At 41.6% G+C, this 24,942-nt stretch overlaps 2 protein-coding genes across 2 annotated transcripts; both read left to right on the top strand.

Annotated features, from left to right (window-relative positions):
* The first annotated feature begins 2,654 nt into the window (after nt 1-2,654).
* On the top strand, nt 2,655-5,700 carry LOC124211181 (uncharacterized). Its single transcript, XM_046609989.2, has 3 exons — nt 2,655-2,990; nt 3,829-4,316; nt 4,408-5,700. The coding sequence occupies exons 1-3, from the start codon at nt 2,986-2,988 to the stop codon at nt 4,497-4,499; spliced, it is 585 nt and encodes a 194-aa protein (XP_046465945.1). The 5' UTR covers nt 2,655-2,985; the 3' UTR covers nt 4,500-5,700.
* A 4,027-nt stretch (nt 5,701-9,727) lies between these two features.
* On the top strand, nt 9,728-24,294 carry LOC124211177 (uncharacterized). The gene is made up of 6 exons (XM_046609984.2): nt 9,728-10,538; nt 10,630-11,345; nt 11,532-11,970; nt 20,268-20,628; nt 22,849-22,981; nt 23,051-24,294. Exons 2-4 carry the CDS (start codon nt 10,991-10,993, stop codon nt 20,323-20,325), a joined length of 852 nt encoding a protein of 283 aa, XP_046465940.1. The 5' UTR covers nt 9,728-10,538; nt 10,630-10,990; the 3' UTR covers nt 20,326-20,628; nt 22,849-22,981; nt 23,051-24,294.
* The last annotated feature ends 648 nt before the right edge of the window (nt 24,295-24,942 follow it).

Genomic DNA, 24,942 nt, shown 5'->3' with positions numbered 1-24,942 from the left:
AGCGGCTTAAACGCGTCCTGGTTTCTCGGTGAATTTTTCATACGACAACCTGAGACGCGGCTTGATTTACGCTCGCATTAGTCTCTGCTCTGTGCTTTATATACCTATACATATATACAGGTATATCTAAAGTGCCGGGAAGTTGGGCTTGCCATTTCGAATCGCCACCCCAGAGGCCAACCCTTGGTCCCATAAATATGTCGAGTGGACTTAAAACTGTCACTTGAAAGCTTTTAGAAGTGGTCCAGGTTATCGCAGTTTCTGACCCACTCCACCCTTTCCTCACCTTGGTCGACAAGTGGCTGAGTTTCTTTTTTCCTCTCGGATTCAGGACTGTTTCGAGCGGCATAGAATTAATCCCTCACTAATCGCTTGGAGAAAAAATCATGGACAATGTCTGAATTGCCTTTGTTAGATTGCATTCTGAAAAATTGACTCTCGAATATTATCTGCAATCAGAAAATTTCTGCTCGAGATGATCCGAACGGCTCGAAAGTATCTTCCCTGCAACAACTGTGGGGGGAAAAAATTCATTCAAACTTTCTTTTTTCCGTGTCATATTTCCTCCGGAGAGTAAATAACGTGCGTGTATATTCGTTTTGCGGTATATCAGACCGGCGGAAATTATCTGCTGAACCACGTCGCCGGCAGAAATTGCTGATTTCTGTGGTGAAAAGATGATGCGTGGCGGGTGGTGGGTGAAACGGAGGGGGTGGAACGAAGGGAACCGAGGATTTTATCAAGAAAGAAACCCTTCCGCGAGTCCTGACGACGACGGGTTTATCCGAAGTTTCGTCGTCGCCTTCACACACACACACACGCACACTTTTTTCCCCGTAAATTTTCTACCTCTAGCTCGCGCTTTCCCCTCCCCCCCCCCTTGCGAGAGCTTACCAAACAGATATTTTCCAGAGCCAATCGGTCAGATGACGAGATGAGATAATCCGGCTCAAAGAATCCGAACGACGCGCTGCGTTATCCGTTTATAACCGTTCGATGGGCGAAATCGTGGATCTTGTTCACCTAATTCTTTCGCAACAACCGTCTTCGTCCCCCCCCCCCCCTTTTTTTTTTTCTCTTTTTACTCCGCGCGTTAATTTATGCCCGCGTATTTTGTGGAGATGGATCTTAGATTCTTAGCGCAGCGGAAATGCGCCCGATTCACATTCTCGCTGAGATAAAAGCACAGCAAGTGTTGGCGAGGGGTGTAATCTCTATGGGAAAACGGCGCCGCGGACCATTTGACATTGGGAAAACTGGATGCCCGTAAATAGAGAGACGGAATAACCACCATCCACATTTGACACTCGCCCGTCAACGCGTCATAATTCAACACCGAGAAATTCACGCTGCGATTTACGAGGTGCAAAACTTTCGGCTGATTGCAGTGCAGGGTGGAAAATCCGGGAAGTTAGGGTGGCGCGAGTTTTACGAGGCCAATCAAAAGGCGCTAGGTGAGTTACGGTGACGCGTTTTTGAACACTCGGAAATCGGAATTTTTCCACCTATCGCCGAGTGCTCAGGGGCGCCGGAATCACGGTCGGTTCAAGGGTGGGAAATCCGTATAATATCGCCACTGCTGCACAGGGGTTGATTAATGTTACAACGAAGGAAACGTGGCCGCGCAGATAAACGGGAGAAGAACTTCGAGTGTGGCGAGAAAACGACGCTAAAGGGTTCGGGGATTCTTCTGGCTAACGGGATCTACGCGCCCCTTATTTCACCCTGCTTTTCATTCTTCCCTTGTTGTTCCACCTTCCCCGGATGATCAGCAGTCGGCTTATTGCCCCATGAATATGTATTGAAGAGTTTCTCCATCACAAGCTCACCACCACCGTGTTACGTACCGACTCACATTTTTCAAAATTCCATTTCATTCTGTTAATTTCATTCGGTTTCATTCCAGAATCAGTGATAACTTATTAAGCAAGCATTGTTTCGCAAATCTCTTTCGTTTTCTTTACTTTTTTTTTTTCATTTTCTTCATACGACATTAATTGCGTTTTGAAGGGGATTTCTCTCCACCTCGAAGAATGTTTGGGAAAATTTTTAATGCTGTCATCAGGGACATTGGGAATTTTCCATTATAACATAATTGCTCTTGAAATTTTACACCGTTAATTTATTTTAACTTTTCTGAGCATTTGATCGTTATTGGTAATCTTGTCAACAATACCTTATTGTTCGCTTTCAATCAACCGTTTGAATATTGTTCTAACTTTTACCAGACTAATTCATTTTTGTCCATTCGTTTCTGATCGATCACCCGTCTGGAAATTCCAAAAGCCATAAAACAAACGCGATAAATTTTATGAATCAAGAGCTAAAAACCGAAAAGACGGGATCTATTGCCTTTTTAATTCGTGGGAAAAAAACATTTCGCACATTTTTTTTATTTTTTTTTTTGCAGACGATCTTGTGATCTGTGGATCTTTCGCAATTCGCCCCCCGCCCACTTCCGGTATGATGCAGGTCTCGTTGCATATTATATGCTATCGCTCTCATAATCGCATTGTTACTTCCGAGGCACGGTCTTATCGCATACCATGGGTCTTGCTGGTTTCTGCGGTCAGCGTCTGTTTAGTGTGTTTTACACTCCTTTGCTCTTCTCACGCCTTCGACCCCACCATTCTGTGAGAAACACAGTGCGCAGGCTCAGTTATGGAAACACTGTCGCGATATCAGTGCTATCCACGTCGACGAATTTGTTAATTGTACTTGTCGTTCTATTTGTGTATTGTCATTACTTGACACGCTGAATTGGAGTCAAGTTGTCATCGTTGAACGTATGATATTTACTTCGAGAAATGAAGGACTGCTTGTGCTTCAATAGAACTGGTGGACTACCATGTCAAATACAATGCTTTCCGATCAACCGTTGATCTATATTGCTGAAATTGGTAGTTAAAAACACGGCAAGATCGATGATGTGTTGAAAGAATCTCACCGCAAACGTCATCGTGTAATAGCTGCGGGGCGCAGTTAATGCAGTGAGTGTGACAGTACATTGTGAGTGTCCATCCATTGACGCAGAGTGTAACAATGACGAACGGAGTTTAATTATTTCGCAACGAATCATGTGATGCCGTGACGTAACGCATGATGAGGTTCTTGTATCCCAAACCGCGCATGACGGCGATGATGTCACGCGTTTAAACTAACTCGGATCGCAGCGATGATTCTCGTAGGTTGAACCGATTCGACGTAAAGCCTTAGACGTCGTCTGGATCGCGTGTCGACCGACCTTGAGCTTGTCTAGAATGCGATTCCATGTCTGGTGCGCTTAGGCGCCGCATTCAGAAGTGACGCAGTCCTTCCCAACGCTTCGTTGTCGTTGGACGCGACTGCTCGAGAGGTCGAGGTGTGTTCACATTTACACCGTCCTTTCCAATCCAGTGAGAATAAAAAAAAAAAAAACAGGAAAAACTAGCAAAGGGACTATCGAATCTTCGTCGGGTGACAAGCGAAGTTTGTGCGTTGTCGTTGTTCATCCATTTGGCAATAAATCAACTATTCTAGTTTTTCTGCGCATCGGATCTTTGCGAACGGGTCACATTGTACCTAAACCGTGCACGGTATTCAGCGCTATCGCGTACCGAACGGATTTGGCTGATACTTTTTCACCGTTATGCTTTAGTACGAAGCGCCTGCGTCTGGGCAACCGGTGTCAAGCTTTGCACTCCAAGTCATTCGTATTCTCAATAATCCGGTGGTTTTATCGCGTTGTGCTTCCTTGATCCTTCATCCTGTTTTGATACTCTCACGATCCGTTTGTCGAACGCTGCGTACGGAGCATGATGACCATAACCAATTTCATTCGATTTTCAGAGCTCGTCAGATGAACCAACCAAAAAAAAACACCGGCGAGGAGCCAATCACTCCGCCACCCTCGTACTCCACCGTTGTTGATGAACGGTCACACCGATATGGTTTCGGAATCCAGCAGCCTTCAGCCTCTGCACCATATCCCGTGACGATGGATCACACAGAGACGTTTCAACGGATGCCGATACCGATGCCGGTACCAATGCCAATGTCCATGCCTACTTCCATGCCGATGCCGATGCCGATGCCAGAGTCCCGAATCACCTACGAGTCGCACTTCGACGACCATGAACCCAGGGAAAGCACAACCACCAGTTACGGGATTGCCGAGACGTTCAGGACCACTGACCACGGTCATAATCGCTCAGGCACTGATTACAATCCTGCAGTGGCTACTCGTGTGACAGACGTCAGCCTTGAGTCGTCCTTCAGAGATCAAACTGTCCATGTTTTTACACAGGACCAGCAAACCTCTGACTACAAACCAACACGTAAATTAATAATCCTCGTGAAATTCGTTTTGCATATCTGAAAAAGGTATACATGAAATCCGAACTTAATCGTTGAAAATTTGTTTTTCAGTGTGCTGTGCCTTCGCGATTGGCTTAGTCATGTGTGGAGTTCTAATTGCCATATCAGTCATGATAAGGGGAATTCGTCAACACCGTCTTTAGGCTTGGGCTTGTAGGGCTATAGCCTGTAGGCGTTCGGATTTGGGAGGTACTTGACCATTTTTCTAATTCCATCTGCAATTAGCAGTTCAAACTTTGAACAATTTTTCATAGCTTAAATATGCCCCTAAAAATCCAATAACAATTTTTTTACTTTATATAAAAATGATACCTTGAAGGTGTTCGGGGTTTCTAGTTTGGATTAGCTTATTAAAAATTCCCTTTTCCTGTCCGCCAACACCGTTTTTAGACAGATAGTTCAATGAATGTAAAATACGATGTTGCGTGGATAATCGGATGTATTTTTATGAGTTTATAAAAGTGAAGTTATTTTACATTTTGTATTGCCGCCGTGACGGACATGGATTTTTGTTAGATTGAGTAAGTGATGTCACCTTGACAACCTTTTCGACACTGTATTATGGGATTGGCAGAAATTGGTTAATCCCTTTTTCCAGACGGTGACTAAGAATCATTTTATCATGACCATCACGTTCCAATGAATCCTGCATCCTCAGTCTAACTCTTGAAGGACCTCAAGAGTCGATATGTTTAATTGGTCGAGGTCATTGGCTACGTCACGTTTATGAGTAATTTTACTATCATTGATATTGAGACAGTTGATCGTCTGTAGTGTTCCATTTTTTCGACTACATTCCTTACTGTCATAGATCCAAAGTTTTTTGTTGTGTGAACTTATTTTATTGATAGTGTTGTAACAGGAACATAGAATAATCGTATCCAACTCAGCGACAGAATCGAAATCCCTAATTATAAGGTTATCCATAATTAATAAATAGCTTCCGAGTCACTTAAAATCATTCAAATATTACGCGCCGCTACGCCGTATTAACTCGAGACGAATAGGGTACAGACGTTCAAATTTAGGCTAGTGCGCAGGCTTGAAATTGTCGAGCGAATTATCGACCCAAGCCACGTGCGGTACGAGCCGGCACAACCACTCTTGTGTCAACCCTCGTACATAGTACACAGTTTTGTAATTTGACTGTTGCGTCAATCCATTTCGTCAATCTTTGTCGCTTGACGCTGTTCGCGTTCTGATTATATTGCTCATTTGTAACCGAAATTATAAATAACAGTGTCTCTGTGAAAATTATTGACGACCAGCGTCGTATTCTTCGAACAGTTCTGAGAGTCGGATTTCGACAACAATTTGTGAGTACAAATAAAATTGTATATTCTATCCAATTCTTTCTTTCTATACTCTTGTAAATTTAGATTCTCCCTTCCTTGGGTCCCCAAATGAACTCCCTTGCGAATAGAGTCTATAATTGTAACTATTTATTGTTATTTGTTAGCCTACTGAGCTTAGCCGTTATTTCGTTTTCGTTAATTTTGATAATTAACTGGCGCCCAACATAACATAATAAAATTGTCTGAGCCTCGACAGCACTTGACCCAGGCCGCGTCGAGTAGAAGCAATTCAAAATAAAATATAATTCTGTATAAATTGTCAATAATCTTGTTAAATTATTAAACAAATAGAAGGGAGTGAGTTGCTTCTGTTTCAGTGTATTTTTCATAATTGTATTGAACGTTTTTTATCAATTTGATAAGTTCGCATGCAGATTCTTTGTGAACTTGTCACGAAATTGCGTTACTAGGATCTTATTCGTGCTATGTTCATGACGGATGAGATGACGTAACAACGAAAATGTTTCACTGTTGCAACGTGATGTAAATGATTTCGAAGAACGTGGAGAAGTAATCAAAATACTTGATACGCGGTGATATTCCTCGAATCAATTATTTTTTCGCACTCTACAACTTATTTTATGTACGTTTCATTGAAATAATATCTTGTTAGGAGATATGAAGTTGTTTTGTAAACCTGTACTATACAGAATATTATTGTACTGTATATGAAGTGAATTATTGTTACTCGTGCTAAGTAGGAAGAAATAGTGAGATTACAGTTTGCGGCCGCAGTTTTTCACACAGGCAGAGCTTTTGTGATTTCACAGAGTACACAGCTGTTTGGTTTTTTAATATCAGATGATGGTGAATATCAATAAGCATTGCTTGTTTAAAACTGTATTATTGTGTAAAGAAATTGACAATGTACGTTAGAAAAATTCTCTTCATCTTAACCCCATTAGAGGTAGATACACACGACGTCTAGCAAGAACGATGGAAATAATCAGAGTCAAATCAGTGTGAAAGTAATTTACAAGCGGTGTACATTTCTCCCATATACCAGGAAGATTAGATAAGAACCGAACAGTGTCTTTCAAGCTTCCAGATAAAAAAATGTGACACAGTTTCGTAGAAAGTGAATCTCACTTTCGTAGAATCATTAACCAATCTCCGGATCCATCAATATCGTGTATAATTGTAAATTGAAGTTGTCGAACACGCAAAGAGTGAATCCAAGAAATATTCGCAAGCTGAGGTCGAAGCCAAGAGGCTCGATCTAGTAAAAAGTTGGAGTGACGATTCATATATGCTGCTTATCAATTCAACGAATGTGAAACCGCATACATTTTGAGTATCTCAGCTGGCTGCTGGATTAGACGGAGAAACCAAAGCAGATCGGATAGCCATTCGCACATAGCGAAAGGAATGGCGACGTGACACCAGGATGTGTGCTGCCTCCTTAAATGACGAACGATATTTCGACATGACTTTTAGAGTGTGATGCACTGACATCCCCGTTGTCTATCAATCAATACTATCAGCGTGTGTTGAGACGCCCTTTTCCTGCAGCACTGACAAACAATCCCGTTACCTCATAGGCAAAGGGAACCCCATTGTCGCTGGAATCTTGCTTAGGTAGGGATCCAATGTAACGTACGCGTGGCGGCTGCCCTCTGACGGTGTTTCTTAAGGTTTTGTTTGGCCAATTAGAATGGCGACCGCCTCTATCCTAGAAACTATCCTTTGATTCTAACTTAGCAGTTCGTCCCAGCATTTTGTCGACGCAGGACGCTTACGCAGTTGCGTTTACGCTTGTGAAACCTAATTGTAAGTAAGCATGTTTTCGTTTTCACACTATTATTTTCGTCGAAATGGTGATTCCCGAGTCACAGACACATTTTGCAATTTAAGATCAAAAGTCGTTTATCATCAAGCTGCTTAGTATTGAGTCACAATTGTCTTGTGCAATTAATGGTTGTAAACGCAGTAACCATTACTTACGTTTCATTCTCGGAAGTTAGATCGTTGGTCAGATAGGACGGCATGTATGTACCCATAGTTTAAGTTGTTTTTCCTCGTTTTACATGAATTTTCACTTATTACCAGTGTCGAAAATAGTCACTCGTTTGACAGGGAATTGATTAGCATTTGATACTCGCATTTTATTTCGGTATAAGTGATTACAGATGTGTCGTCAACCAGACCTTATTTAATAATTTTTGTCATACGATCTGGCATTATCGGTAGACTCGAAAGTCGTTGAAAGTCTGGCACTCTGCATCATCTAAGTTAAAAAGTGGTTTAAAAGTGTGATACGAAAAAAAACAACATATTTCAACAAATGCTTTCCACACGAGAATGGAAAATTAATGGCTGTTCGCAGAATTATCCTTATCATAGTTGCGAGTCAATCATAGTATTAGTGCTGGTCTGAAAACCTCGTCTATTACATTTTAGAGAGTGTCCTCACATGGATTTTTCCAAAACAACGGTTGGCATGAAGCCAAATACTCCACCACCTTCATACGAGGATGCAATTAACGGCTTGCCTCACCGTCAATACGCTTTTGCAACGGAAGTGAGACCTGCCACTGCATTGAACCCTGTAAATTCAGAGTACCCAAACGTGTCGTCAAATATGATTGTACCAACGCTAATGTCAATGTCAATGTCAATGCCAATGCCAATGTCAACGCCAGTGCCAATACCAATGCCAACACAGATGTCGATGCAACCGCCCATCTCACAGCCCAACGATCCTTGACCCTACCCCAGGATGTTAGGTTCAGTTAATCCGCCGGAAGAAGCAAACCGATATGTTGCCAATAATCCCGCAAACACCGGACGTAACTACGGGAATTTAGACACCGGCGTGACGATTGGTCAGACGGTGTTACCCTGTGAAGTGACTCGTGATCAAATTGGGCAAAACACTAGTCGATCGATTATAGCAAGTAAATATAACATCGTTGTTTATGCATGTTTTCAATTAGTTTGGGACTCTTATTGTATAGTTGCATCACTAAAATTCTTCAAAGTTATAAATAATTGCCTATTAATCCAGTGATTGTATAATTTCAGATTGGTTTGTCGTTATTATTATTGTGATCACGACAATCGTCACGACAATCGTCTTTTCCCTAATGTTAGCAGTTATATTTTTTTTTTTATGTATGGGTTCAGTATGACGTACTGAATGTAAATTCACCAAATCCTTACAAATTTTAAGTGCGGAAGTGCCGCCAGTTTGAGAAAAACCGTCTTCTAAGAAACCCAAGTTTTGCGAACGAAAGAAATACGAAACACAGCCGTCGAGAGGGACGCGACAGTTAGTATTTTTCTTTTTTTTTCTGAAAATTTCGCAAAAGTAACAGGAATAAAAATCTATAAAAAAAAACAACTTTTCGAAAATTTCAGTGGTATGTGATCCCTTAAGGAATTTAAGAGCTACGTAGCCTCCTCTTATTACCCCTCCCTCCCCCTCAGGTGGTCCTTAAGTAACTTTTTGCCCCCCTCCCCCATCCATCCTAAACGAACCACGTCGTTTATAAACGTTCCCTAATCACCGAATCCGGATTTCGCGCGTAGTCGCGATACGCTCCGAAGCGCGTCATACAGCCAATGGGAATCATTGGCAAGTCTGCAACTCCCACTCTGAGGATTGGTTGTAGTTGGTTTTAGGCACATCAAATTTACCATCTGTATAGGTAGTTAGAAGAGTGCTCGGCGTGAACGGAGTGAACTTCCTGTTCGTTAGTGATAAGATTGTGGTGGTGTGTGTTGTGTGGGTTGACCATTGAATTCCCGAAATCTCAACCGTCAACGGAAGTGGTGAGTACGTTATAGCAAAAGTCGGAGAGTTCTTGGTCTTGAATACTATCGTAGAAGAAAAAAATGTCGATGTGCTGAGAAAACATAGCGCTATATTTTAATTCAACATACCTAAATACCTAAAAAACAGAATTATTATTTTAAGGGGAAATTGAAAGTTATATTTCGGGTACCAGTCGTTTCGGGGTTTGTTTTACGCATGTAAGGTGTGAACATCTTCCATAATGAATGCTTTGTATGAACGACATGTTCAAGGGCATTCTAGCCAACCAAATTATCTCGCATATCGATTCACTCCGTTCGATGTCCGGTTATTTTGTTCACGACTCTGAGGTGTGGTGAAGTGCTATCGATTCGTTGAATAAATCAGTCGTCTTGGTCCACAGAACTCGCGGGAATTACGCAAATTTTACGGACTCATTCAAATAGCTAGACATACGACCAACAGCGAAGCTCCAAAAGCTTGTGGTTTTTATTTTGATCTGATATAGTCACTGGATTGCGGTATTCCGTTGACGTCAATCGAACACGTACTGGAATAAATTGTACCTGGCGATTTCTAGCTGAGGATAAACAGGCCCACGAACACAACAAAAATAAAGTAAAAAAAACTTGAAGGCTATCAGAATTCCGTGTATGGTCTGAAAAACATTGGAGTTTCAATGCCGAATTGCGTCTTGGAAGAACCTGGGATTGCGAGAACAGTGAGGAGCCCGAATTATTTCTTATTTGTTAATTCCGTCACACGTTTTACAAACACACAAGGTATCAGCTTGTTCTAGCGCCAATCGACTTATCGTGAACTGAGTATGGACCAGTCATGTGTGTGGCCTTGTAGCAAAACGTTAAAATAGCAATCGGGATCGAGAGCTGCGCATAAAGCCTGTGAAAGTCAGTGTATTCTGGGACCAAGTTCAGGTCAATCGAGACGAAAAGTGTGCGACACGTTGGTGTCCACGTAATGAATATCTCTCAGTACCGGGGGTTCTTTGACGGGCAAATACGTTGCTGACAGTGATACCACCGTCACAGCTGATAAAAGGGATCGATCAGGTCAGTGTGTGAAGAGCCAAGCGGGTCTCTCAGCTTGCGTCATTTATTCAGATTCCCATGTATATCCATGACTCGTTCAATAATTCACAAGGTCATGCACAAGACGCTGGTTACAGCAAAAAGACCGGCGATAAACTGGCTGCGAATCTGTTTCCCTCGCCGCGTACAATCGCGGTCTCTTCACGCTATTGGATACCAAAAAGTCGCGCCAGAATAACACGCTTCAAGTTGAATCACGCGGTGCTGAAAGGATTTTATTTTACTCGCACGAGTCTCGCCTAGTCGACGAGAAATAGCGCGCAGTTGATCCCGGCCACCGGAGGAGAGAAGAAGCACCGTTTCGCGGATCGGAATCGCGACACCGTAGGAAAGACAGCTGTCCATGTACCAGTGTTCACTTTCACACCAAGCTGTTGCACGACGTCACGCTCATCTGAATTTTTTCAGCAGTCATGCCGGACAAACCGGAACCAAGCGCGCCGGAACCTGATTCACCGCCACCTTCGTACTCCAGTCTCATGGCCTCGCAGTCCCAGGGGACATACGTCCCGGTACTGATGGAATCCAGTCAACCTGCACCCTATCCCACGACGGTGCCGGTGCAGCAGGACACCACATCGTACTACAACCCCGTTAACCAGGTGCCGATGGAGAATGGAAAACCGATGTCACAACCTGGATTCAACATTACCCCTTACGCCTCAACGACTTACGCTCCCATCGTGAACGAACCTCCGGTAGTCCATGTAATTACTCCAAATCGGACGATCGTGGCTTCTTCCCAAGCCACCAATTCAAGGAGCAAAAGTAATTGTTGTTGTTTTGCATCTGGAGTTTGTACTGTTCTTTTTTAGACTTTAGCACTGGGATGAACTCGCTTGTTCCCTTAGACTGGAATACAATCATACAATTAGGGTTGATGGTATCAGTGGCTTATTGAGATGATAGGTACTGTTCGACCTGATTCTGATGACAATTTTTCAAATTGACCAGGATCTCGGTACTTGACGGTCTTGGCAGCGATAGGAGCAATATTCATCATGATCGGTGTCGGTTCGAGGATGCATCAAAGGACTCAGGAGAGACAACTGCAGCAGAAGAGGGCGCACAAAGTACTGCGCAGGCAAATACAAGTGGAACTTGGCGATCGTGGCAATTTCAACGACTACGATCTTTTTCGGCGAGAGTTCGAGGATCCCATAATGTGGAATTCTGGTGGGAACCGGTACAAGCGTTCGATAACTTCGGTGCTGCCAAATCGTGACTACGATTTTGAGGCTTTGAACAGGGCCGCAATCAGTTTCGTTAAGCAATTGCCTCAGTTGAAAAACTTGGACAGTCGTCCAACCGTTTACGACGCGGACCACAGATTCGGTCACTCTCTCTTCAAACGGAACACCATGAACAAACGTCTGCAGGGGCATGTGAAGAGGTATACAACTTAGTCATCGGCTGTCAGATTTGTGACTTTAAGGAGTGATGCTTACTTTGTGTTGAGAAAATAACGTGCCGGTCAAGTGTCTCCGTCTGTTCGTTACACGTCACGATGTACACCGATTAACCATTAATACTTAACGCATGTTGCGGTACTTGTGCAGTGCAGATGGTTCTTCGCGAGAATCTGTATAACAGTTTAACGGAATAGAAAATCGCAGGCAGTTTATAATTCGCCGATTCACAACCGCGCTTGCGATAGTCTGGGGTACTAATTGATCACAGGAAATGTATCGTAAGCTCTCGACGGTTTCGTGGTTACGCCGTTGCCTCGGTGATTCGCGAAGTCCTGCATACCGTGATGATTAGCTCGGTTAGTTCAAGTATCGCTTACAACTACTTGAGCCAAGTAGCCTGCTGCCTAAGTTTGGACGATATAAACGGCGTATTCGTTATCAAGTACGTGGTTTCGATACCTGGGAATGTTCAGACGCAACGTAGACCGGTAATACAAACTTTGGCATATCGGTCGCGCAAAATAGAGTCAGGCTGGAATCAGTCTTGAACTTACATCAAACCTATTGAATATGAGTATTGACGAATGTTTCTTAAATTTCCGTATGTTAACAGTTTTGTTTCACAAATAGTTATTCAAATCTTCCAAAAAAACAAAAAAAATTATAAATATTCTTTCATTGAATACGAAATGAAGTGCAGCGTGACGGATTGAAGATTTTTTTTTTGCTGTATGTATTTTATATTTTTAGACAGCGAGTTATTTAAACATCGTTCAGAATTTTACTATACACACCATCACACGAGGTTTTTTTCATCGATAATCTTTATATTACGAATAGATTCGACATGTGTATTGAAAGACATAAATGCCGCCAATGCCTTCTGTATCTTATACATATCGTTATAAATATACCTACATATATCTATGTTTCGAGTACACAAGATAGGGATGTAATTATACACGTGCGTACTTAGATACTTGCGTGTGATAAACAGATGTATATATATTTTCCAGGCCTATATATATTCTTACACAGTAGACACTTGTGTTGTAGATTAATGACGGTGACGATAAGAAGTACAAACAAAGCAGTCAAAGTACAAGTAAAACCATAAAATAAATTTTGAAACAATATTTCGACAGATCAATTCACTAACACAATCAAAATCTGGTAACTGATTTTCTGGAAATTTAAAAAAAAATTACAAGTATCGATTTCTCTTTAGTGATTTTCCCTGCGGTCACTGATGACAGTAGTAACGACAGGTATATAATCATCCTGTAATTAAATTCCGAGGGCGGGGGCGTTAAATTGTAAATACCAGTTCATTCGGATTCGAATTTATGCGAACAGATTTATTCGCGCGTATAAAACGCGGTAAAATTGTAACGTATTTACGGTGCATGACGCGAGTGACAGAGAGATACGATGTGTGTGTGTGTATGTGTGTATATATATATATATATATATATATATACAAAGCGGAGCAAAATTCAACGAGATAAACGTGCTTGAATCTGAAACACTGAATAAATACGAACAAATGTTTCCTCCTTCACCGACCGTTTCGTCGGTACCTCAGCTTATGACCTCGCACTAAAGTACTAATTCCAATTCAGCTTTCATGTTCGTTCTCTTCCTTCACCGCATTTTTCTGATCCATTTACCGGGCGGTTGCCGCCTCTCGTTTAATCGTCGATAGCTCCCTAAGTCTTTCTAGTTCCCCTTCGACTCATCTCGAGAACGGAAAATGAAGGCTTTTTTTCCGACTTCCCGAAAATCTTGGTAAATGCAAAATTTTACAGATAAGGGGCGTCCATTAATTGCGTGAGGTGTGTGTCTTTTTAAAATTTGACCCCCCCCCCCCTGTCTCTCCGCGGTGAGATTGACCCTGTAGTTTTTAAATGATTAAATTTATTCGATATTGTTTATATTTAATATTTTCTATCTGTTGCAGTAACGACCATCCCCCCTCCCTTTAAATGAGATTTGGTGAGATTTTTCCGAACCCTTCTTCCCCCCATTCTAAGATCGCGCAATCAATGGACGCCCCCATATTCAATTCGTTACCTAACTTAATTCCTAACGAAACTCGTATAATTTGTTCGAAGAAGTGAAACGCCGATGTTATTTTCCAAAGGTTTCTGAATTTTCCGGAACAAGAGAGAAAATCAACAGCTGAAACTGTGTAGTTATGCGATGTATAATGAAAGAAAAACAAAACAGAAAAATAGGCGGAGTTCAATTTAGTCGATTTACTAAAGAGTTCGTTTCAGCCGACGGTGCTCATTTCCCTGTTTTTACGACGTCGTAAAAAATCAATGTAACTCGCCAAGACGGAGGGGTCGATTGTAGATTAGATTATCTCTGGCTCGATCTTGATCGGCCACAAGTTAAATTGTGTCTCTGCTACATATATACTTCTTGAATTTCCCCTCCGTATCTTCTTCAACCATCGCAAGAAAAATACTTTTTCGCTGATTCCTTTCCTTGTTCTTATTTAATTTTCCCGTATCTGTTGCGGGGGAAGTTTTATGGTAATAACGAGAAAATTTATACGAACGATTTTAAATTTAGCTCGTTGCTTCCGCGACTAACTAATACGCTCTATTCCTGAATGCCTCTGATATTCACATATTGCTCTATTTTCAACGATGACAGTCCGCAAAAAATTGTGAACCATGTGACCGCGAAGGACAAAAAAATACGATGACGAAAATCGACGAAAGCTATTTACGTGAACTTTGAGCGTAAGATCGCACGTGATTCCGTCGAGTTGACTGAATATTTTACGTGCACGTAGTATCCAATTTGAATAAATGAAATGAAATTTTATTCCGTGTTGATTTTGATACATATATATATTATATTATTTATAAATATTACATATATATATATATTTAAAAATTTACATTTTATTCTTCTGAAATGAATTAGCAAATGCTTATTCATACGTATAATAAATTACACAATATACACGAAAATTTACACCTCTTTGAATTCCAGCCAATTAATATCGTTCTAAAATTAAGAGCTACTTTCCATTAAGGACGCGATCCTCTCTTCAAAGTAGCAGGAAATTAATTCAAATTAGTAAGACACTCGCTTTGACGAGTCCTTGGCGAACGACTCAAAATCTAATATCACTCGAATCCCTTCAAGGCGTTGAATGTAAGATATCGCGACGCAAATATTGTCAATCAAATTTCCCTTCTGACGTAGGTGCTAGAAAGAGATGTAATATATTGATCTGTAGCGTTCGTAATTACAATTTTTTGGTACATATAGACAGCTGTTCGATTGAATTTATTCTCCCTCGTCTTCTAGGAAAAAGATAAGAATTTCCTAGCATAGAAATAAAATAGTATCGTTGCTTCGGTGGTCGAATTGAACGAAACGTAAGCAGATTAAATCGGGTTGAGGGTAAAAACAACGGGAATCGAGTTGCGGAAGATGAAGCGGATCTGAAAACACGAGAAGACGAACTTCCGGTCGATGCGGAAAATAATGTTTGTACAAGGTAAGATGTTTCTCCGAACCTAGATATCATTTTAGTTAAGGAACGCTATATACACGTCGGTATATAATAATAGATTAGGACCTAGATTGAATAAAAGGGGGTAAGAAGACGTTAAAGGTAAGAAAAAAATATGGAAAAGGTGGGACACGGGAAGCTCGAGCTAATCCTCCGTGACGAGGCTTTATACCTTCAAGATGGGGGAGGAAAGTCGTCGGTGCTCGAAAAAAGAGCGACGGATCAAAAATGGTGAAAATAAACCAAAAATTGATTGTTTCGTGCTGAATTTTACCCGTTGAAATTTTTTAACGCGGCACAAAGTCTTTCGTCTCTCTTTCACCATGGATCGCGGTGTTCCCTGCACCACACAGAAATTAACCCTCGCCCGTAAAGGAGTAGTGACAGCTAGGGTTGTTTCCTTTTCTTTGTTCTCCGTTGGCCGGGTGGTCCGTCGAATCCCGAGCCGAGCAGCAGGGTGAAATAAAGTCGGTGGCTTTTGTTGTTCGAAGCAAACCGTCGGATAAAAAATAGGAGGAAAGAGATTGGATCGGGAGAAATTTTTAATCGATACAGGCGATGAAGGCCGTGCATTTATTTAGGTTTTAAAAGCTTGCGGAAGAAATTCTTGTCGCGCAAGCTGCTACCATGTGCGGGAAAAGCAATCGGGGATATTTGGTCCGGAATCGAGTTTCGAGGAACGAAACAATCGCCACATTTTCAACAATTTACGGAGGGTTGCTGGGTAGTTACTGTTCGGTGTAACGAGCGGTGGAAACCGGGCACTATCCGGGTTGAAAAGAAAAGAAAAAGAGAGACAGAGGGAGAGAGAGAGAGAGAGAGAGAGAAATAAAAACGAAAAAGGCAGCCTAGGGAATACGCGGAAGCCGGGGAAAGAGAGGACGAAGGAGCGAAGGATAGTTGAGGATTTGAAACGGCTCTATTCGCGGGATTTCATTCGATGCACCGCCACCTCTCGTTCCAGGCAATTCCGCTGCGGTCGGTAGTAACACATTTTTACTGCCGCACTTCGCGTAAAGTATGGCTGCTCTTGCTCTGAGACCGAGTTTAAGAGATAGGAGCCTCGAAACGAGCAGGGAGTGAGACAGCCCCCGAAATAAGGAGAACGCGGAAGAAGAAAGAGTGTGATGCCGGGTAACTACGGAGGAAATGCTTCGAGATGCAAGGTGCAACGATCGACGTTCGGGTCGGTCGTGTAAAATCGAAAGGTGGTACTTTTTTGGTACGAATCCGCAAACTCAATATAAGGGTGATTCGATGACGCTGAATCAAATGGTGATAATAATTTTCCAATAAACCCCCGCGATCGTTGTACAAAAAAAAAGGGTTAAACCGTTCAACTCGGAACTTAATGACTTTGTCAAAAAATATGTCAAACAAAAGTTGTTGTTGAAAAAAAAAAAAAAAAATCGCAAAGCATTCCATTTTCACCTTCGTATCTTCAAAAATAATAGAGAAAAAGGCGAATGAAAACTGATTGTTAAACTGAATTTTTCTTCAGTCAAGATATGTCTGTCTCCTGTATACGATTTTAATACTCTTTTTTTTATTACTTAAACCTTTCAGGTTTTCGCTCCGCTATTTTGATGGATTTTAGTTCTTTTTCCCTTATTTTGGAAAATACGAAAATGAGTGTTTTTTTTTTTTGTCCCCAACAACTTGTGTTTGAGAAATTTTTTCATAAGGTTATTAGATTGCGAATTGAACGGTTGAACCGTTTTTTTTTTAATAATGAATTACCCTTAGATCGAGTTTCCGGATTTATACTAAAAATGATACTACCTTTCATACTCGTTTGTTGGACTATATAGCCATTTTTTCGTACACCGAAATTGACAAACTCCTTAAAAAAATCGTTCGATTTCAAGGAAAACTAGTCGCAAAATACTCTGCGAGATCTCCGTTTATTCCAATCAGCCAATTAGCCGCTTGAGACAATACGGAATAAGACGCGAGTTGGCGGATCAACGTTCGACGGAGATAACATTTAAGACGGAATAACTGCAAGGCGCACATTTTCTGCGCAAAATCTTTTTCATTGATTAACCCGCGATATCGCATGTAATACTCGGGAACCTTTAACATGCCGCGTCATTTTGGCAATATCAAGACTTCCCCCGGAGGTAATAATGGGAGGCTGAGAAGCACAATGAGAAGCTCGCTGAGCGGCGTCGCTGAATCATCACATCGCAGGAAAGTTATAATGGTCGCCAAAGAATCTCCACGTTATTGTTCTAATCGCCATTTGCCGTTCGGAGGAAAGGACTGTAGGACCTTGAATTTCAGAATTCAAGAGTTTTGAAAAAGCTCAGAAAATCGATGGCGATATCCTTTCAGAAAAACTGACATTTTTTATACATGCTCGAATTAGCGTTGATAAAATCTACTCTGCCACTTTAGTTTCCTCATATATATGTATATACGTAGGAATACAGAACCGACTTTCATATCTACAATCGAATCGAATCAAGGTTTTCGAACATTATTTAATGGGCCTTATGGGCCAGGTTTCAGCCTTGCAATAAATAAATGTTTCCTTGCGGTTGCGGATCCTCGGCAATGCGCAGTTTACCCAGTTTCCGATAACGGCTCTGATCGGTGACCGCATTTCATTAACCATTCATGAATGTCCGTTCGTCAGATAGGAGTGGCTGCTGTTGTATTAATATAGTCAAGGACAGCGTCTAGTGTCTCGTAGGAATGACACGTCATAGCGTTGAGATCGTTGAGTTGAGGAAGGTCTGGGTTTCTGTTAATTGTAAGTCGACAAAAATATTCAACTCTGCGTCACGTTTCACGATGTTCAACGTCGGCGCAGCTGCAAAGTACTGTTACGCAATAATCACTGCCGTGTATAGAGTTGTGGTAGTTGGAAACTGCCCAAGACTGCGCTACGCATTATCTAACCGTACAGTGACGGCTAAACGACAGATAACGGATAGATCACGAACAAGCTTTCTATGCTGGAGATCAATTTGTAAATATAAGTGATCCTTCTACCCATTTCGACAGTTCGAATAGCAATGGGAACGAATCGTTGAGATTTTCATACTGACTTTGTCAGATCCAGTATCACCAGATTTGCTCAATTCTTGATCGTTTTTACTTGATTAATAATGTTTCCTTAACGCCATTCCATTTCAATGTATCATCGATATCTTATACGGTCTCAATGACCCGATATCGGGTTTGTTCTCACGAAACCGAGAGACACAATGAAGGTACAAGTGTTTGAATTTTTGTAGTCAACGTGTAGCCGAACAAGTTTTTCAGCCTTTGATTGTCCTTTCCACCTGTTGCATCGACAGCCACGCTGTAAGCTATGAATCCTTCAAAGCCAACCGCCAGAACAGAACCGCTTCCCAAAGTCTCTGAGCCCTCCGAGCTTACGCAGGTATCGAGTGAAATGCTGAATTTAGGGGTTTTTACGTTGTAATCAAAAAATCTTCACTATATGATCCTGCAGACCTTACTTAACGATCGTCAGTTTCTATTGCTCCACATTTGCAGACCAATGCTTCGGAACCAGTGGACAGAGTTTTGAATCCACCCTCTCGCAGCTCAGGTTGATTTTTACCGAAGCAGTTGGTGTGCAAACTGTTCTGAATACAAAGCACGAATATTCGAGATTTACGTCAAGACCTGATCGAGCTCATCGAAAATAAATCAGCCGACAGTCGTCGACGTAACGAGATCGGTCAGTTAGTTTCAAATCCGAACAGACAGATCCGAGGAGCTACCTTTGCGCCTGAGAGTTCCAGTCCAAGAGACGACGATGAAACTTGTCGAGGTTGTTGTTACCAGTACTTATGTGAAATCCTCTACTATTTTCTTTTCCACAAGTGCTGTTCAGAGATAGACTGCCCCTCGGGAGATTGCTGCGACGGCTAACTTCGGGAAGACCCGTTACCTTGATCAAGACCGACTTCTCAAGATTGGATATTGTTTCGTAATTTGCTGTAGCGTAAATTATACTGTACCAAGTAGTTATTACGAGTATGTAATTCAGTTGAGCTTTTTATGGTAACGATTGAGAATGTTGATTCGTCAACAAGTCACCCATACTCCTTTCCGACGGTGAAGTGACCACACAAGATAAGAAACAATACAGGTACAAGAGATATCGCAAGGCAAAGAGAGATATTAAGAGAAAGACCAATGCTTACGTTAGAATAATCAAAGGCAACTGAAATAAGGTAATGCAGAATTGCCAAAATTTGCGGCTACGGTTAAACGGACATCTTCCTACATACTAGATCGGGCTAATTTTTAAATGGTGTCAATTCATAATTACAGGACCCACTTGCTCGTGACAATGAAAAGAATCTTGTATTCTTTGCGGTTATTAATTGGCACTCTGTTGACTTTAAATCGAAAAATACTTGTCACGGTGTTATTTTAATATCGTTGATAAAGTACTAGAGATAATTGAACAGAGGAAAAAATGCTCGAGATTTTATCGCAGTGGTGTAATTCTTAGAAGTGAGAAGAGGATGCAATTGTTGGGCAGGGGATTGCACTATTTTTTAGCTATGAAGACTTCTAGACTCTGACAAAGAGTCACCATTTAATGAAGTTGGGTCCTATTCTCTGCTATATATTATAAGTAAAAAGTCGATATTAAAAGAAGTTTTTTATTGGGTTCAAATTACTTTCATTGTGTTTCATCGCGCTATCGATGCCTGTGACTTTGATAAGATGTGTTCCTTAATCTCGTGGGACTACTTTCAATGTTGACAGAAGATACGTAAAGCCGAACGCCGGCTTACGTGGAACCCCCATAACCAGTTGTTCCTAAACGAAGAACACGGAGAAAACGGTTTTCTTCCCTGATGACCGATTCATTTTCATTGGAAGCCCATAGCAGCGTCGACAACGCAGGAACCTAAAATCAGCACTGGATCCACTGAGGCGGACACACGACGCCATCATAAGCGAATGGAGCCCTTGTGTAGTGATAGTGTGTAGTGTGTAGTGTAGTGTAGTGTGTAGTGTAGTGATAGAAAGTGATAGTTGCTCAATACCACGCATTTCGTCCACGACACGTACTTTCCACGGAATCGCTAGTGTGTATTCGTTACCGCATCTGATGTTCATTACGGTACGTGGCTGCATGCACTTCATGGGAACGCATGGGGTCTCATCCAGACAATTTATGGTAGACATGGAAAAGTTGACAACACGCTCTCCACCACGGGATATCCGTACCCCATGTCTTCAACCCTCACCCCCTATCCGCATTTTTTCGCGACTTCAGTCATCACCTGTAGTCGCAGATACGTGTTCCTCAGTCAAAGTTAATGCAGACAAATTTATACTAGAAAAAAAACATCACATGCTTGGAAAGGATATGGAATTGATGTATGTACCTACGAAGCTGATAGGTTCTTAGTGTGTTTGTATGTAATGTAAGAACTCTCGAAGCCGAGCTACACTTTGTTCCCCAGATAACAAATTGAGATAACGGGTACAGTGCTGTTACCAACGTCACTTTGTGTTCAAAATGCCGACTAACTATAAGCGGTGTCAGTCAATATAATTTAGCCAGCTCTTAAATCCCTAAGTAAAAGAACTTTATTACAGCGATTGTGGTAGCTGCGTTGTCAGATCCATGTATTGCCAAATTTTCCCAATCACACAAACGCGTTGACCATTCGTACCTGGTTTATATCAGGGTTCTTATATACTTATACCAAAGCATGTCTTACCGTTACAGCGGTTACGGTTCTACCTGATACTTTCGATCCTTCGCGTGAACGGAAACTAACGGCAACAATGCTCATATATATATATAAGCTACTAATAGCCTGTTAATAGCCTGTGTAAATGAACGAAGTATTCACCTGTGTGAATATCGCCGTTATCAACATACGGACAATCGTTATTTTTCAAGTCCCACGTTGAATAATTGGAAGATTATACTAAGACGTGATCAGTAATGAGCCACGCAATCGTCAAGTACACTTAAAGATCCCGGATTGTGATGTGACAATCGAATGATCCGTCAAATCTGACGAGATCCCGTCTTAAAATTAGTCAATGTTCAGTAATTTCGCCTGATTGTTTAAATACTTTTTTTGGTACCTATATTCGATCACACTCTTGTAAAGTGCGATCATCATTGTCGCAGGAGTTGTCAGTCACAGACTATAGTGAGATACTTGGCAACGCTGCAAGGCAATCTGGCAACCTGACGAACTTCGTTTCATCTATCGTCCCAATGGCTTTGCCCATTCGCTCTCCTTGTCTTACTAGTTACTGTTCGACTAAAACCACCGTAATGGTGAGAGGTCGGTAGTGTGCAGTTTGGGAATACATAGCATGTCGAGCAAAACACCAAGCGCATTCCCTTCCAAAAATCAGCTACCCAGTTCTTCGCGGCCTGAGCGTAGGTATTCAGTCTTTTTCGGACGAATCTCCGACGCACTTTATTTGTTCATTTCGTCTCTTTACTTTGTTGAATGTTATACGAACAATTAATATTTATAGAAGATCTACCTAGGTGTCGGTCTGTTTGACGTGATTTTGAGTAAGAAGTGTCATTTTATGCTTGTTACTCTGGCGAATTTTGTCCCACTGAAATTGAACTGAAGTTACAGTTATATTTTACTTAGATTTCATGGTATAGTTAAGAATTTTTTATACTGTATTTTCACTGTAATTGCATTAAAAGGGTACCAAAGTCCTACCGAAAAATCAGTGTAATAAAAATTTTCGACTATATCAATAGAATAATACTGAAATCGAAAAGGTGTAAAGAGCACTTGTAACTAAAATTACACTTGAAACCTACTGAAATTAAATAATGCGGAAATATTTTATTTTCAAAAAAACTTATTTGTGGTGATACCAGAGTGAATTTGCCTAGTGTAATTTTGGTAAAACCGCGGTGAAATAATTTCATGTCATTTCTTGGTCCGTTCATGAAAAAAAAAACTCAAAAATTCTAATATCGAGAAGTTCATAGAATTTTAGAAACTTCGATCTGATGTTTTTGCTAACGTAGCGTCTCGAATTTTGTCCTCTTTGAATCAGCGAAGCGATTTTCTGTTAATTCAAAAGCTGAAGAGAAATATGAGCGATGCTGTAATTTTTTGAATTCAAATACGGATGATTGACTTTAAAATTGATGACTGTTCTTTTTTCATTTTGCCTATAGAATCACGGTATTATACATGGTTTGAATTAATTTGCCCAGTTTTTTACCGTCGTCAGAAACCCCAAGAATCGACACGAAACTTGTGAAAATTGGGGACTTTTGTATAACAACCCCAATTTTACACATACAATGAGAAAGCATGTGTGTTATTTTCCATTTCAGCTGATGGGTAAAGATGAATAAGCTTGCCTGCATTCGTCGATCGTGATTTTCACCTGTTGCACCACCAACCACATCGCTGGCTATGAATCCTTCAAAGCCGACCGCGAGCACAGCAGTGTCGTGGAAAGACATGGTGAGTCAAAAATTATCCGAACATCTGAATTCCGAATGTAATGCGTAATCGTCGATGGGTTGATTCCAGTTATCCTTACCCTCCAGCGAGGAACGCGGCAATCCTTCAGAGCTCAGCAACGTGTCGTCTGGTCCTTCTGCTCCTTCGCGGCAGTTGTTGAACCCAGTGGATCACCACGACATGGATCCACCTTCTTACAGCGCGGTCATGACTCAAGATGAAATCGCGGGGAGAAATCAGATCGGACCATCTACCCTGCTTGAAAATCAACCTGTCCCGGGAATCCCGTCGGTTGAGACATTGCAGCCCCAAGTCGATCCCACAGCTCCCATAACCGTGCAACCGCAAACCTCAACGACAGGATTCAAGGAGGCACTCCTCGCGTTGGGAGAACCGCCATCGGCCAATCCGCATGTGGTCATAATCGAGTCTACTGACGACGAAGCAGCCAAGAAGAACCAACCCAATAAACCGAAAGCATTCGAGTGTTTACCGATCATGGTTCCTGATCCCTCTTGTCATCACGTCGTATATCATGGCGGTGGAAACTCTTACGAGGATGGTTGCTGCAAAGATCATTGTTGCGGGGATTGTTGTTGCGGGGATGATTGTTGTGGAGATAATTGTTGCGGTGACGGTTGTTGCGGTGACGATTGTTGCGGGGATGATTGTTGCGGAGATGATTGTTGCGGTGACGGTTGTTGCGGTGATGATTGTTGCGGAAATGATGCTGATTGTGGCGATTGCACCATTTTGTAAAACGATAAATACTGAACTCTGATAGAAGAATGCTCCTTGAATTCGGGACGTGTTTGGAAATATTGACATGCCACGTGAAATGAATATTGTGCCAACAAAGTTATTTACTCTCTAACCAAATTCATGTTCGTATTTGGGGGGGTTTTTCTTTTCATCGTTAATGATGTACGGCGTATTTGGGTTTTAGTGATTTGACATCCGCGACAGAAGATGTGAAGTGATCACCATGAGTAAAACTGTTGACAAACAATATTTCGCTTCACTGTGACTGAGAAATGGTGGAAACTAATAATGATGTTGAACCAATAATCGCGAAATCATCGAGGCAAGCTGCTTCCTGCCCAGATACGCAGTTCGATCGTGAAAATAAGAAGGTAGCTTCAATTTTCATAAATATATTGTTATTTATGTTCGACTTGGACATGGTTGTAATTTATATGATCTAGTACTCAATATTCCATACTACAAAGATAATACTGCCCACTTTGTATCCCCATAATAAGTATGAATCATCAGTGAAAAATAAAGGGTTCAAAAATTCAGTTTTTACAAAACTGACAGTGCTTTTTATCGTCATATTACAACAAGACGGATTGACTTCTCTGATGAATGTTGGATATTAAATTGAAGTATCTTGTGAAAACTCAACAACCCTGTAGGTGGTTACCGGTATTCAAAGTATTCCGGATGAGTAAATCGCGCGGAATGTGGTGACTGTCATACCGTGAGATAAATTGGCAATTGTGCGGGAAAATATTCGCGAGTTCTTCGCTGCATCCTCGGGGTTGAATGTTTTCACGGTAAGGGACCACTGAGAGAAAAAGGTATTAGCTGCGCAAAAGCTTTTTCATTGATTAAGCTGCGATAGCGCGTATACGGGAGGCTTTAACATGCTTACGTCATATTGGCAATATCATGGCTTTCGCAGGAGAAAACGTGCAGAGGGTAAGTTCTAGGGGGGAAAAGCGACAGGCGCGCGCATCGGCGTTCCCATGGCCCTTGGCCTATATATCGCGTATCCCAAAATTGTCTGAAAATCACCTTGAAAGCACTCAGCGCGCTTTTCATGCTTCTCACTTTGCAGGCCAACAACGTTCACGGAGGAAGGCTGCTGCGGTCGCAATAACAATCGGCGAATATTTAATATTATTACTATTTTGCGGTCAAAAGTTAAATTGAACAAAACCTATGTTTGATAGGTA

Source organism: Neodiprion pinetum, chromosome 2 (genome assembly GCF_021155775.2).
Source record: "Neodiprion pinetum isolate iyNeoPine1 chromosome 2, iyNeoPine1.2, whole genome shotgun sequence".
NCBI classification, from domain to species: Eukaryota; Metazoa; Arthropoda; class Insecta; order Hymenoptera; family Diprionidae; genus Neodiprion; species Neodiprion pinetum.
The sequence above is the reverse complement of the archived record's forward strand: the minus strand, read 5'-3'. Positions and strand labels throughout refer to the sequence as shown.